At 31.1% G+C, this 16,470-nt stretch overlaps 1 protein-coding gene across 3 annotated transcripts in view; it reads left to right on the top strand.

Moving 5' to 3' along the window:
* The window catches only part of Usf (upstream transcription factor usf), a 73,635-nt gene that overhangs the window by 53,673 nt on the left and 3,492 nt on the right, over positions 1-16,470 (top strand). For 2 of the 3 annotated variants that reach the window (XM_035373927.2, XM_085822155.1), the window contains exons 7-8: positions 8,190-8,284; positions 15,468-15,718. In XM_035373927.2, coding sequence (XP_035229818.1) covers positions 8,190-8,284; positions 15,468-15,698 — 326 coding nt within the window. In that variant the 3' untranslated portion in view covers positions 15,699-15,718. The remainder of the gene's footprint in view (positions 1-8,189; positions 8,285-15,467; positions 15,719-16,470) is intronic. The other variant, XM_035373928.2, reaches the window with a different exon arrangement.

Here is a 16,470-nt window from a genome sequence, read left to right as displayed (position 1 = left end):
TATGCTTTGTATAGAGAAACGCCATTAGAATAAGAGCAAGTTCAGTTTACTGTTCTGAGTCATCAGCCAATTACAAGTATACTGAAGATAGCATTTCACACTTCAATGCAGTTTAGCAAAGAAAGAGACCCCACCTCCACCATAAATTTCCAGTGTCTTTCCAAGTTGAGTCACAGTAAAACTTTCATCTAAGATTTTACTGTAAAGATGTCCACTTTCCTTTTTAAAATGCTGAAACATCTGGTTTTTTTTTTTTTTTTTTTTTTTTTTTTCCAGTCAAATTCTACTTTTATTATTGTCATATTCCAATGACACATAATACATGACCTACAATATCTTTTAGCATTTCCTCTGTACTATAAATGTATTTCAGTTAATGTATAATTATTAAATATTTAACAGTAAACATTATGGATATTCGAATAATTTTAGAAAATTCTTCCACAAGTTTAGGATGAAGTAATAAACAGGTAGAAACTTCAAAGCTCTTTGGATACAGGTCTCTAAAATTAGTACACATAAATACTTGTTTAGGAAACAAGTGTGAAGTTTCTTCATATTTAGTAAAAATAAAGTTGTATGAAACAACAGGGTTGTCACGCTACCTGGAAAACCGGAAAAAGTCAGGAAATTCGGAAATTGACCAAAAAATTCAGGGAATTTAAGTGTTTTAGTCAAAATCTGGAAAAGTCAGGGAATTTCATACAACGATCCCGCCAAAAAAGGCGAGTTTTGCGCCGACGTCAGAAGAGATCACTTTTTTGGCGAATTGTGTATCACGTGAGTGTCATTCGGGCAGCTGGCATAGAGCCAATTTTCGTAGCTCCAATTTGATTGTCTTTTTAGAAAGGCAAAGCAAGTTTCCCGCAACTTTTGGTTTCCAGTAACCTTGAGAATCGCATGTGCAGTGCATGAACTAAAGAAAGTACCTGTTCTCGTATAAAACAAAATGGGTTTAATCGTAGTATATGGTACCATGAAGGTTAGAATTAAAAAAATATGTATTGTAAAGAAGGAAAACCTCTCTGCAACAGACGTGGCTCGGTTCCATCATAGCGGGAAACAGCTGTGCATGCGCGATATATCTGTCGCCAAAGCTCGAAACCGGTGTCGAAGTTCAAAGGTCACGTTATCAAGAGTTCATAAAATGAATATCGTTTAAAATGTCTTTAAACTCTAAAGGAAAAGAAAATATTTTTTGGCGCAAGTAAATTAATTCATGGATTAGTTATTTTGACGGGGGGGGGGAATCTACGAAAATCCGTTTTTAAAATTATTGCGAAAGATCCAAGAAAAAACGTTTTTTGATAAAACGTTTCTACTTGGATTTTTTGCAATAATTTAAAAACGGATTTTCGTAGTTTTCTTTTTTGTCAAAGAACGTTTCTTCTTAACACGTGTTTCTCAATTTCCTGTACAAATCGCGGAGAGGGAAATTCTGGCCGTTCCGTCGTCAAATCCCTTGGCAAATTTTCCCTCCGCTTTTTACATAGACGTTCTTTTGGTCAGAATAATCTCCATGTATGGGGTACAGCGGGATTTGGCGACATGATGATGAGCAGTAAACAGGTCATTTTGTTCTTGGCCGTTTCAAAATCATGCGAAGGCCATATCGTATACTAGGATATTACAGCAAAATCTTTTTTTTTTTTTCTTTTTTTTTTTTTTTTCTTTTTAATAAATACCTTGTCATTTTGCAGTAAAATAAAAAAAATAGTAATCAATCATCTAGGTTAACCATATATAACTATATTCGCTAAAATATCGATTATTCTAATTAAATTTTTAAGTAATTATCTTTATTTTTATGTTATTCATATCATTTAATGTTGCTTCTTCTCTAAATTTATTTATCATTAGTAAATAATATTTCCAAATTTCAGGAAATTTTCTCTGGCATAATCCTGAAATTAATTCTAGCAGTATGATGACATCACGAAATTTAATGCACATATTTTTTCCTTATGTATGCTGCGAAATAAATATAAAATACCTCAATTTAGTAAAAAAATATCATTAAATAGATTTCTTTCTTTCGTTTAGCTCCAGAATGTCTGCAAAAAAAGCCTTATTTTATTCCAGATTGGGCAGGTTCTAATTTCAATCTTCAGTGGAGTAAACAACTATTATAATTATATTTGTCTTTTCAAGTGTTAAGGTGCCTTTTAAGAATACACCTCACACAAATTAAATTTACCTAAAATCTAACCTAACTTTTAGCATTGTGTTGTGATTTATAAGAACCGGATTAGCCTCGTGTTGAACTGGAGATAATCATGAGTAATAATTAAATAAAACGTACAGTTTAATCCATTGTATATATCTTAAATTTTACTAAGTTTTTTAAGCAGAAAAGTAAACAAAATTATCAAACAAAGTGTAGCAAGAATAATTAAGAATAAATGTCCTCTGGGATTTATTGAATATGCTACACAGTACAAGTAATACCATAATGAATTTACCTCTTAGCACAGCCAACGTACATTACGCGGATAGACTGGAATTTTCTCGAAACATACCTGGAAAAGTCAGGGAATTTCCTTCTCCTCTTTGAGTGGCAACCCTGAAACAAGTTTTGCTCACTTCTTAGAGAAATGCGCAAAACATCATTTAATGAAAATAGGTTTATTTTTTACCCCAGGTGAATCAAAAAGCAAAAATCACAATATATTTTAGGAGCATTAATATATTTGATTATTGTTATCTTTTTTATTTACGTCTTAAAACAACTATTTCTGTTTCAGAAATTAATGACCTCAGATTTCCAGTTTTTACATTGCTTATAAATTAAGCCGTATAATTTTTATCTTAAACATTAATTTATTAATGACAAAAATATGAAAAATAGATATAATGTATGGGAACGTATATTAACGGAACTTATTTATCTATTAGAAAAGCTATGCAGTGGTGCCAAAATGAAAGAGAATAATGCTAAAAGAGATTTTATGAGTGAAAATCGCATCATTTACTAATAAAACGTTTTAACTAAATAACTAAATTTAATTGTGAAAATTATTGAAATATTTCAATAAAGGGGGAGAATTCTTTTCTGAAATATTCCATTCGTCTGTGCAGTGAAAATTGCAATCTAATCCGTGTTCTTTTAGATGTTGAAATGCAATTTAAAACTATTAGGTCAACGCTGCCATTGATATGCTTAATATTTTCAGTAATTAATTTATTGAAATTTACGAAGTAGTATACAGTCAAAAGTCGTTAATTCGGACACCCATAATCCGGAATGATCTATAATCCGGACCTCAAAGCTACAAACTTTCTGCGCATGCGTCGCGTTCACGCATGCGCACAGGCGTTTACGAGAGCGCATAAGACCCTTACAGCTGCGAACATGTTTGTGCGCATGCGCGTTTAATGTGTAAGAGTTATACGCTAAGCTAAAGTTATCTAATTCAGTTAATGTTGCAGATTGCGTTGTTCCTTAAGCTTCGAATTGGATCCGGCTTATTATTTTTTGCAGACTGTTAGAGCAATTTTATAAAAGTAAGCTTGAACTTTCCATTATGTCAAATAGAATTTCCGATATATATTTACTACAAAGCGAAAGTATGTTTTGAAATCCGAAATCTGTTTATCAATTTCACGCTGCTCTGCTGCAGAGGGGGGGGGCAGAAACGTCATTATTAGATTATGATAGATTAGAAAGATTATGTCAAATAGAATTTCCGATATATACTTACTAATATGTAATTTGTATCTACAAAGCGAAAGTATGTTTTGAAATCCGAAATCTGTTTATCAATTTCACGCTGCGGATTGGAAGTTGATCTGTCAGCACTATCCTTATCTTCAGAGCAGATGTTTTTATTTTATTTGGTTTATAATTCCGTACTAAGTGTAGTATTTCATCTCGATATACTCCGTCTTTGATATGATTTAAATCAAGTTCCTCGTCATTATAATTCATTTCCGATAGTGAAGAAAGTGACCCAGAGGTTATTGAAAACGAAAACATTTCGATTGACAAATTAGTCGGTATTCTCAACACAGCAATTATAGGACTTGAACAGCGGAACTTTGTAACTAAACAAGAAATTATGTCTGTTTAATAGAATTAAAGAGAAAGTATTATCACATGAAACGAAGCAACTTACATTGAAGGAAATGTTTAATAAAGTAAACAAATAAATATTAAGCTTTTTCTTTTTGTAAATTTTGATACCCTTTAGATCATAATTGTTCTTTATTTTATAAATTACGGTTTCATATTTTTAATTTTGTAATTTCTGCATGCCATCTTACCAGATTTAAACTGATGATCTATAATCCGGAAAAATCGATAATCCAGAATCGCCAAAGTCCCGACGAGTCCAGATTAACGACTTTTGACTGTATACTTTTAGTTTTGTGATGTCATTTTTATTATCATTATTATATTATTATTGATGATTTCACGTACTGAATGCTGTGGAAAGTAAAAGTAGAATAAAAATTAAAATAAATTAAAAGCAAAAGTGTAAATTTTAAAGTTTCATTTCAAATAGCGAGTAGAAAGTACTCCAGGAAGGCATTCTTCCCCTTAGGCAAATATTCCTAAAGTGTTTTATTATTATATAGTAATTCAATTCAGTTCCATTTAAATAACATACAAATTATTGGGCATTACTTAATTCTACGATTAAATGTTTCACGTTGTTAAAACGAATTGCAATTTATTGTATTTTTTCAAACGAAGGGAAATTAAAATATTTCTTTCAAAACAAATTTAATATCATCAGAATTTTCTTTTACAGATTAGTGTGAATTTTTGGTAGATGGGTAATTTACTGGCTAAGAAACACCACAGCTGTTGTCTTTCCTAAAGCAAATCATGTAAATCCTCAAGCATTAAAATATGCTTAGATATATTTTGGGAGTTCTATGCCTTCAGATTTAATTCTCGTTTAGGAATTTTAAAGAATTCTTAACCTGCACTTTATCTGCGATGTGAGAATATTTCGAAGATTTTGATATGAAAAATTGGATAAATATTGATTTACTCATTATTTCAACTAAAAATATACATCTATTCCATTTCCTCTCCCCATGAGTGAAGAAGTCATGAATTTCGATAAATTTTATTGAAAAAAAAATTAACTGGAATATTTGCCGCTTATTGTTTAAGAAACCAGAATGAAACTTTGTGTTCTTAGCCTGTCGCATAAAACTTGCCCCTTTTTTCTCTGACCTGGAATTCATTTAAAGATCCCTAAGAAACCGGAAATCTCTCTTTTCTAAATGTGGTGTTATAAATTCTTTGCGTTTTCTGGACGAGGACACCATTTCCACATGTGAGTGGGGCAAAGTCCTTTCACACCACGACTGCCCAACTTACGTCAATCATTTTATGTCCTTAAAAAAGGAAAGCAGAAATTCTGGAGTTAGCAATTGATATTTACGAATGATTTCCCACTCCAGATTATTAGTTTAAAAAAGAAGGGAAAAAATCAATCCGCTTTTAACTTGGCCATTTTGGAATGTTCCATACTTCTAAATCCCAAAATTTTCCGTCCCTATACCCTGCCTCCTGGTGCAACTGCATCGTCGTTTTTTACATTATGAGAACCATACATTCAAACATTCTAGGTAACATTGTTTCGTCACAGTGCGAGAAACATACATACATACATTAATGCAAATTCTTCCTTATTTAATTTCTATAAAAATAATACAGGGTGAAATTATTTGGTGGCAACAATTTGAAAAGTGATATGCCGTTTATAGTGAACCAATGCAATACATGTTAAAATAAATTGTAAAAATCATTCACATTAATAAATTCAATTTCAAGCTTAATATGAGTCCTGATTTTTAGACTTGAGTTTAATGGAAGTGCTAGTAACAGATTCAATATGTGAACAAAATTAAATGCTTGGGAATGACATATTATGAAAATTTCGAACTGCAAATAATATACCACGTTTCCTCTTAACTTGCAAAGGTCATTTGAAATTAAATACCAGAATCCTGCCTAGTTACTTCTTTATTTAAACTTAAAAAAATGTGTCTATTAATTATTCGATCATAATAACAAATTATACAGAAATAAATTAATATACAAAATAATTCTATTATAATAAATAGTTACAATTAATTTCCACTTCAACTCCCTTTTGAGTTGGGATTGCAAAGGGAGAAACCTTTCCTTCCCTGAGTAGCCTTTAATAATTTTCAGGTAAGAGACTAAGAAATACAAAGGAACTTTTGCTATTTTCTGCTGATTCCTATGCCTGAACTTGGGTAGGTCACGAAGTTACAATTTCATTGTCGAATGATGGAATATTAACTTTTGCACACACTGAATGTGCATCCAAGGAATGTGTTTCATGTCCATCCAAGAGCCCCTTTTCTGCGTCATATACGGAACTGTGTCACTGCACCATATAGGAAGAGGGCCCTTAAAAATTTAAAAGAAGACGAATTCTTTTATATACAGTCAAAAGTCGTTAATCCGGACTCGTCGGGACTTCGGCGATTCCGGATTATAGATCATCAGTTTAAATCTCGTAAGATGGCATGCAGAAATTCTAAAATTAAAAATGTGAAACCGTAATTTATGAAATAAAGAACAATTATGATCTAAAGGGTATCAAAATTTACAAAAAAAAAGCTTAATATTTATTTGTTTACTTTATAAAACATTTCTTTCAATGTAAGTTGTTTAAGTTGCTTCATTTTATGTGATAATACTTTCTCTTTAATTCTATAAACAGACATAATTTCTTGTTAAGTTACAAAGTTCCGTTGTTCAAGTCCCGTAATTGCTGTGCCGAAAATACAAACTAACTTGTCAATCGAAATTTTTTTGTTTTCACTAACCTCACTGTCACCTTCTTCATGTCTTTATCCATTTTTTGCAGCAATTCCACTTTTAGTTTGATGGACATCGAAACATACTTTCATTTTGTAGATCCTTTGGGAGCTCCAGCATCGGAAATTCTATTTGACATAATCGAAAGTTCAAGTTTACTTTTATAAAATTGCTCTTACAGTCTGCAAAAAATAATAAGCCGCATCCAATTCGAAGATTAAGGAACAACGCAATCATCAACATTAACTGAAATAGATAATTAGATAATTTTAGCTTATACCGTCCGTTATACATAAAACGCACACGCGAAAACGTATTCTGCACTTGCGCACACGCATATGCGCAGTCGTAAAGGTCTTGCGCACACACGTAAACGCCTATGTGCATGTGTAAACGCGGCGCATGCGCAGAAAGTTTTTAGCTTTGAGGTCCGGATTATGGGTGTCCGAATTAATGACTTTTGACTATATACACTTAAAGATTCTAAAGTTAAAAGTAAATTGGCGTCAAAGCAAGGTTATTCCTGAGCTATATTAATATTAGTAATCGTGTAAAAGAGGTTTAACACAAAATCCAAACATATCAAAATTAAAATAAGAATTCATAGCAGTACAAACTCTAAAAATAGAAATGAAAAGTGAAAAGGGAAAAAATATCAAAATAATAATTAATCTCCTTTTACTGAAACTCCAATTCTGAAGTTTCATGGGAAGGAGGAAATTAATTAAAGCTTCTATATATATGTAATAGAATCCGTCTTTTAAGTTTAAACATGTAAATGTAGTTCAGCGGGGACATTTAAGGGCCCCCCTAAGCCTTCAAGCCCCTATGTGACGGCATTCCTTGCATACCCTTATTTATGCCACTGCCTGTATGGCTATTTTAATTGCACTTAACGGAACAAGAAAGCAATGCCTTATGCTCCATAGGGCTTAAATATTATTGTTCTATATTTTTGGAACATGCATCTTTAAAATATATTTTGCATTTATTTTTAGCTAGAATGGATGGATTATTTTTTTGTTCAAGCAATGCAAAAGATTTTGTGTAGTTTATCTGCATAGAATTTTTTAATATTGTATTGAGATTTAAAAATATAATTTTCAATTAATTTCTCTAGTGGTTTATTTCTTAAATATTTATTGTTTTATGTGCAGAAAAGCTTAAAATTTTGTTTGCTTGGGAACTGAAAATGAATTTTTTTTTAATGACTTTGGATTCCTAAAGTGTAAATTCAGGTACATGCCCATTATAAACATTATTCATTATTTTAATTTATGTGCAGCATTTTTTTTTAGTTTAGATTAATAATTCAATATTAACATTCTTGTCCATTTTCAGTAATTTCTATATTTTTATTCTTATTTTATTATTGCAGTTGAAAGGAGGAGAAGAGACAAGATAAATAATTGGATTGTTAAGCTTTCAAAAATAGTGCCAGACTGTACTTCAGATCATACAAAACAAGGACAGGTGAGAAGTGTGTTTTCGTAATAAAACTGAAATCTGAAGGTTATTATTTAAGTTGGTTAATAGGGGTGGGTAGGAAGAGAAGAAAAGTGAAATTTTCTGTAATATATAAAACTTCTTGGTAAAAATATATTCCAGGGTACTCCTTGGTGATTTTTTGGCACCATTCCTGTTTACATCCAACACCCTCCTCAGTAAAATGGCATGTGAAACATAATTAAAACAAAAAATATATAATCTCAACAAACTGCATTTTAAAATGAACAAGAAAATAACATAAGAAAGAAAATACATGTTATCTAATCTACACAGTACAAAAAGGAAATATTGATTTACCTTACTTAGAAATTTCTGTGTCTTCCGTGTGTGACAAACAGAATTCCTTAACAGCATCCAAAAATATCTGAACTAGAATCGGTATATTGTGGTCGCCACAAAAATCAGAATCAAATTTAATTCTGTCTTAATCATTTTAGTATTAGCTTCATACACCCACATCCTAGTAAAAATCAAAATCTCAGTAATACTGAAATGACTCTCCTTGAACCATGATCCCTTTCTAATGGAACGCTTTATGTAGTAAGCATATAAACCTTTCTTGCGACAAACCCATTCAAAGCCATCTGAATGATCTTAATATTCGACCATACACATTTTCTTCGTATAAGCAGGACACTTATAATGATTACTGAGTAAACCTTCATTTACACACCAGTCAATTAATGCTTTTTTTCCCATTCATTCCAAATTGTACAGAAACTTCAGATTACTTTTATCACAGGCAGCCATTTTACGATGCACAGCACAAAATAAGCAACATACTTCTTACACGACATCCAATGCAGAAATATGCCCTGAGAAATCAAAATCACCATGATGATGCATTACAGTCAATTGCATCATGATAGGGTTTCCAAAGCATATAATCTAAAATATTGAGGTTACCATAAATGAAACAACAACTTGGCGATAATTTAAGGGGTATCCCAAAATTTAGACTAACCAGCTTCTCTGTTATCTTAGGCAAACTGTGTTTAAGAAAAATTATTTGTGGAATAAAAATTATTACCATGGATTAAAAAATTTCTAATTAGTATATATTTTTTATCTGGTGGGTCATCATCATTCTGACTATATATCAGGTAAAGTAGTTTTAATTATTTTTCCTTAGATATTATTGTTTGAATTCTGCAGGCTTTTAAAAAAATGAAAAATGCATACATAACTATGTTTTATACAATTTTATCCTTTTACATTTCTTTTCCTTTTTAATAGAGACAAAATACATGATTTGTCCCCCCCCCCAATAACAGTTATTTAAGAGTGAGATAAGTTACTTTTTGGTCTAATGTGCTGATATTCATTCAATGTGAATATAATGGAAAACTTAAACCATACATTTCTGTCGTAGAGTGCTTCTCCACACTGAGGTGACAAAAGTCATGGGATACCTCCTAATATTATGTCGGACATCCTTTTGCCTGGCAAAGTGCAGCATCTCAATGTGCCATGGCCTGAACAAGTTGTTAGAAGTCCCCTGCAGAAATATTGAACTGTGTTGCCGCTATAGATGCCCATAATAACACAAGTGTTGTCGGTGCAGGATTTTGCACACGAACTGACCTCTCTATTGTGTCTCAAAAATATTCATGTCGGGCGATCTAGTGGTCAAATCATTTGCCGGAATTGTCCAGAATGTTCTCCAAGCCAATCATAAACAGTTGTGACCCAGTGACATGACGCATTGCCATCTGAAAAAATTCCATTGTTGTTCCATCATTCCATTTCTAGTCAATGATCAGTTCATTTGGACCAGAGGACTCAGGCCATACAAACGGTCCACACCATTATGGAGCCACCACCAGCTAGCACAGTGCCTTGTTGACAATTTGGGTCCAGGTCTTCATGGGCTCTCCGCCACACTCGAACTCTACTATCAGCTCTTAACAACTAAAATTGTGACTCATCTGACCAAGCCGCGGTTTTCCAGCCATCTAGAGTTTGCCAAGAATACCTGAAATTAGGTATTCTTGGCACGTTCTTGACACTATGAATCTAAGAATGTTGAATTCCCTAACAATTTTCAAAATGGAGTGTCCCATGCCTTTAGCTGTAACTACCATTCTGCATTCAAAGTCTGTTCATTCCCATTGTGCAGCTATAATCTCATCAGAAATCTTCTCACATGAATAACTTGAATACAAATGAAAGCCCTGCCAATGCATTGCCCATTTATACATTTTGTATGCGATACTACTGCCATCTGTATATTTTCATATTGCTATCCGATGACTTTTATCACCTCAGTGTATACATAAGTAATTAATTGCACATGATTGAAATATGTTGGGGAAAATGTGAATGACATGAAATGTTTGAAGAAAATTTTTACTCTTTACTTCAAGCCATTTTTCTAATATCCAAATGGTTTGTATTTATGAAGTCTCTAAGAGCACAGGTAAAGGCTAAAGCTCAATTCAGTTTTCCGTATTTTTTTGTGCTTACAGTAGATTTAGCTACATTTTTTTATACAATGCGAGCAAGACTTCTTTTCCACTTTACATTATTAGATTTTTCTTTCGAAATGAAATATTGGTACCTGAATTACAGAGCTTGTAAGAATTTATAATAACATTCAGAGAAAAAGGGAGGAATATTTTGTTATAAAGCGAGTTTCTTTAAAAATCTCACAAATCGGTCGGTATTCCTAGTATTTATTTTATGTATTCATATAGTAAATAACTTTTAAAATCATTTAAATGAAATAGGAAAAGTCTGAAAAGTATGGTAAGGGGTGTATAAAAAGTGAAGATAGAATGACTTTACCACATAATGTGTGTTTTCTTTTCAACTTCATTTTTCAATAGCGAATTTGTTTTCATCATCTTTTGCTAGCTGTTTCAAATAAAAAAGCCGTTTAAAAAAGGTACAATTCCAGTAATGAAATGGAGGAAATTGCAAACATTTATTTATAGTTTTACATTTAACCAAATTTAAAAGTTAAGTATATTTATTTTTATTTTAATATGCCTGTTTTCCTAAAAAATTATTTTGTTCTAAACAGGTTGCATTTAAGAATCAGTGATTCCTTAGAATCATTAGATTTTTCTGAATTGCTGATTATTCTAAAATAGTAATTTTTTTTAATTGCTAAATTGGAATGCAGTTGTTGGTAATAAATTGAAGTCACTTATTAAAAAATAATATTTTATAACATTTTATTTTGCTCAATGTTTTCTTAAAATCCGTTCCCAGGAAACCGGTGTATTTCCTAATCAGTAGCACCTTAGTATTGAAAAAATGCGGTATGTAAATAAAAATTTGAAATAATTGCATGTTTCTAGAAAAGCTAGATTAATGTAAAGCAAATAATTAAAGACTATCTGCTAATTTTCATACAGGCATAAAGGTATACAGCATTACCATATTTTCAAACATATTTTCCTCTTTTTTTTTTAATCCGAAAATCAGGAGGAGAAATTTATGCGGTTGATTTAATTTCGGAAGAACATGATTGCTGTTAAGTACATAACAAATGAAAGAAAAGTATTCATGGGTAGATTGCAGGTAACTCTTTTTTTTTTTTTTAATATAAGGAACCTATATTTTAATAAGAAAACTTAGTAATGTTAACACTACAATATCTAAAAATGTCTTCATTTCTACTCCCCTGTAACTTGAAATTTGGTCCATTCTTATTGTTATGTCTGCTTTTCCTTAGTCCTCAAATCATTCATAAATGAAGAAAGTGAATATGCAGCTCACTCAGCAAAATCATAAGCTGAATTTCAGTTTTATGTTTGCTTAGTGATTGGTCTGTTAGTATTGGGAATAAAATTCAGTTGTTAGAAGGGCATGAGCTTTAGTAGTTTGGGAGGGTTTCTGTTTGTCAGTAATATTAAAACAGTCACTATGTGGATGAATCCATTTTAAAATTTAGGGGAGCTAATTCTCTGTATGAAAAAGGGAGAAATACTGCCAGTAGTTAAAAAAATTTTCAGAACATAGTATTAAGAAGCTGGGGGGGATAAGCAAGTGGGAAAAATATGTGAGGAAATAAGCACAAATTTATCAGCACTGAACCATATTGATTTAAAGATTCACAGTGTCAGATTTAACTTGAATGCATAATTTGAGTTATATAACTTATGTGATGTGATTTTGTTGTAAACAATTTTAAATTAAAATTTAGCTGTGTGATTCTAAAAACTTTAGACGTCTAAGACTTTTTTTAAGGGGAAGAGGTTAACGTCATTTGATTTTGTAATTTTCTTTCAAAATTTAATATTAATTAAAACCCATATAAGGAAGCAGATTTGATTAAAAATACATTTAATTGTCAATGGACATATAATCATGCACGTAAAATTTATAATAAGTAATTTTAAAGCAAAATTAAATACAGATTTTGGCACTATTAAGTGTCTGTTATCTTTTCATGAAACTCTGTACAAAACTAATTTATTAAAATATTTCAGATCAAATAAAATTTATTCAAAAAAATTTATGTAAAAGTCACTCAAAGGAAAAAAAGGTATTGCACTATTTGAAAGGTGAAACTGTACATTTGTAGTCCAAAGAGATTTGTCCCTAAAGGACTATTGTTTTCGTTATGTGATTTTGCATCGATTCACTACAAACAGTGAACCACTTTTCAAACTGTTGCCACAAAGTATCGCCCTGTGTTATATTTAAAGAAATTAAATAATGAAAAATCTGCATAAATGTATGTATATTGCTCGCACAGAGCCATCGAATTTTGAATGGCATAATCCTTCTACGAATATGGGCATGTGGAAGACCAAATTTGGAATTGTTTTATTATCGATTTCCTATTTTGTAAACCTTTAACGAATTTTTGATTAACAAACTCAAGGATTTCAAATTGAACAATGGCAACGTTGTACAGGAAAAACATTTTTATCTCCAGGGCATGAGTCTCTGTATTGGACATTCTGAAGATATGCTCATTTTAAAACTATTTTGCGATATTGCTGTTGAATTGAATTTTATGGTTTAAGTGTGAAGAATGTGATATATAATAAATAAATATAACACAACCACTGCTTCTAGATTTGCATAACAATACTTCTAGATTCAGACTAATTAAAAACTGGAATATTTAGAGCTTCACTGGCTGTAAACGTCAGTTGTCTTATGGTTTTATCAGGGCATTGACAATTCCTGCTTAATGTTTTACATGGCCATTTAATATGTAATTTGTAATGTGTATTTGACAAAAGATAAATCCATTTTTCTTAATTAGGTGTACTTCAGAATAAGAGTACTTTCATGATATTTTTATTTATTTTGTGTACTATATACTACTGTTCTTTCTTAAGTTACAAAATTTTAATCCTTTTTTATGTATAATTGATTCTTACTCTGTACCCTAACAGTATCTTGGATAAAAAGGCTTATTTTGATTATCGGCCCACCATCACAAAAGAGATAGTGACTAATTTTTTGTCAAATTTAAACATGGAAAGACAACAGCTATTTTCGAAAATGGTGCCGTACTAAGAATTACGTAAATTCAATCAACATCCCTACTAAAACATTTGCATTCTTTTTCCCTGCACTCCTCCCCATATGCATAGTGATCTGTTTTAGCTTAAAAAATGTCAGAATATTTCACAGATTGTAGCATCAGCTCACAAATTTAGTCATTAAAAAAGTACAGCTTCGTGGAATGTGAATTTTTGCATTCTTTTTCTGATCAGCAAAACTCCATATTCTGCAGAAATGCAATGTTTCCTTTTTCATTAGCCAGCAAATTTTGCAGTTCTTTTACAATCTCTTAAAAGAAAAAAGTGCACATGCATATCAAACACTTAACAGAAAAATGATTGTGAGATTTGAAAAGGTGACATCCACAATTGTACACAGTTGCTGCCATGCAAGTATATTTTCGTTACATTATGGTTTGCCTGGCTTGACAACATTGCCTTGTGAATTCTTTTCAGGGTTGGGCAACTAATTAAAAAGTACCGTTATAAATTTATGATTTCCACTATAAAAAGACCTTTCACCCATTTTAGGTTATCCTAAGTTTTATCTAATTCTGTTATTTTTATGAAGTACGCTAAAACTGAATATTGTTTGACAGTGTCCAGAGGTATGCATAAGTTTTTGATGTGTTTAACCACTTCCCAGTTTTGCCTGAACGCTATTCGGGTACTTGGAAATGGCACTTTTTTTATTTTCCCGAGCAGCGCATGGCAACATTTTTTTCTAGTCTAATACACTGATTTGCCCGAATTTTTTGCTTGTTTATTGTGTAATGTTTCTAACAGATGGCACTAGTAATCCAGTAAAGTTAGAATTGAAAAACAACTGGTTTCAAGGTTAGGTTTTACTGAATTCTTTTATGCAAGTAAAGGCACGAAATTACTTTTCACTAGCTTGGTGTTCTGGCTACTGCAAATACTATTTCTTTTAAATTTGGAGCTAAAATAAAAGAAGAAATGAATGATAATGAGCAGCTTATAACTGAAGATAACTCTGATATTGACTCAGATAGTGAATCTGAAATTTCACTAAATGTTTATAATCATTATCACTAAATGATAATGAAAGTTTGTTGTCTGACTTCTCTAGTGATGAAGAAGTGGAAAGTATAGATAATCTAACGCAATTTCGGAACTTTTGTGAACTTGATATTAATAATTCTTCTTTGCTATCGAACATATATGTAATAACAATAAAACATTTAAAATTCTGACATCTATTTTTGTAAAGTGTTCTTTCCAGTTTGCTTACTTTTTCGAAAAAAGCCAACTTTAAGGAAAAATGTGCTTTTTACGATGAAAATAAAAATTAGCATAAATCAATAAATTCAACACTTGTAATAGTTCTGACTGCTGATTTGGGTTTATATAATGAATTTCTTCATAAAAATTTTTATCAAAAATATGCTTATTTTTTTGTCATAATATGACGGTAAAAAGAAACTGTTAAGTGGTTAAATTGCACACAAATATTCTGCAGCAAAAAAAAATGTGTGAATTTGCTTAATATTAAGTTTTGTTTGTATTTAATATAGGTCCTTATAATTAAATGTATTTTTGTGTAATATTACATTTTTTAGAAAGACATTAATATTTTTTCTTTCCTTTTGTTTTTTTAATTTTTAAAAGTATATTTATTTATAGTACGAACAGTTATTTTTCTGTATAATTTACAGTTTTATTCCCAAAGCAAGGGAGGAATCCTTGCAAAGGCTTGTGACTACATCCAAGAGTTGAGAGTTGCTAGTGCTCGCTTACCAGATGTTTTAAAAGAAAATGAAAGACTAAATATGGATTTGGATGCGGTTCGTCAACAGTGTGAAGAACTGAAGAATGAAAACCAAATACTCCGAGCCCATCTTCAGCAGCATGGCATTACCGTTAACACCTTGATCAACAGTTCGTAGTTCCAAAGTGCAACAGAGAGGTGACTATACATTCCCCCCCCCCATGTTACTTTCATATTTTTTATTCTTGGCAGTAACATTTCTTGCATTCTTTGAATATTATTGTTGAACAGTGTAATCAGATTTTTCTAAGATTCCCTCAGACGCAAAGTTTCTGCCATTATAATTTTATTTACCATGTTATTATATTATTTACTGTCATAAAATAGATTTTATGGTACCTGAAAGCAAATATATAATTTAAAATATTTAAATTGAATACATGCAAGTTTATTTAATGCTTATCACTTCAATTATCATCCATATTGATTAATTTCTTTTTTTTTTTTTTTTTTTTTTTTTTTAACCTTAAGCATCAGATTTAAGTTAAACGTGAGGTAGTTTTAAATCTAATGCAAGTGATTGAATGATGAATCAACATTGATTTTATCTGTATTACTCTGCTTTTGTGTACAAGTCCTATGGTTGCTCAGTCTCTTAGTAGATTGCCAAATCTCCTGGGTTTTAATTTTTAGTCTCTACTAAGGAAAATATTTCCCAGCAATAAATGAATTTATTGAATTAGTTAAACTTAAATTGTGTAAATTCTATTTTACATTCCTAGCGATTTTCAGCATAAATTTTCTTATTGAATTTATTATTTCTTATTGATCTGAATGTATCTACTTTAGGCATTTGTAGAATTTTATATGAAGATCTGATACATTCTCATTATAATAGCCCCCAACCTTAGGATGTCGTCAAGCTCATGAAGCCTGAGTGTAAAAATAAA

The sequence above is a fragment of the Stegodyphus dumicola genome, chromosome 1, assembly GCF_044657685.1.
Source record: "Stegodyphus dumicola isolate Sdum_Otavi_A_Nest chromosome 1, ASM4465768v1".
In the NCBI taxonomy this organism is placed as follows: Eukaryota; Metazoa; Arthropoda; class Arachnida; order Araneae; family Eresidae; genus Stegodyphus; species Stegodyphus dumicola.
This window is presented reverse-complemented; position numbering and strand designations above follow the sequence as displayed.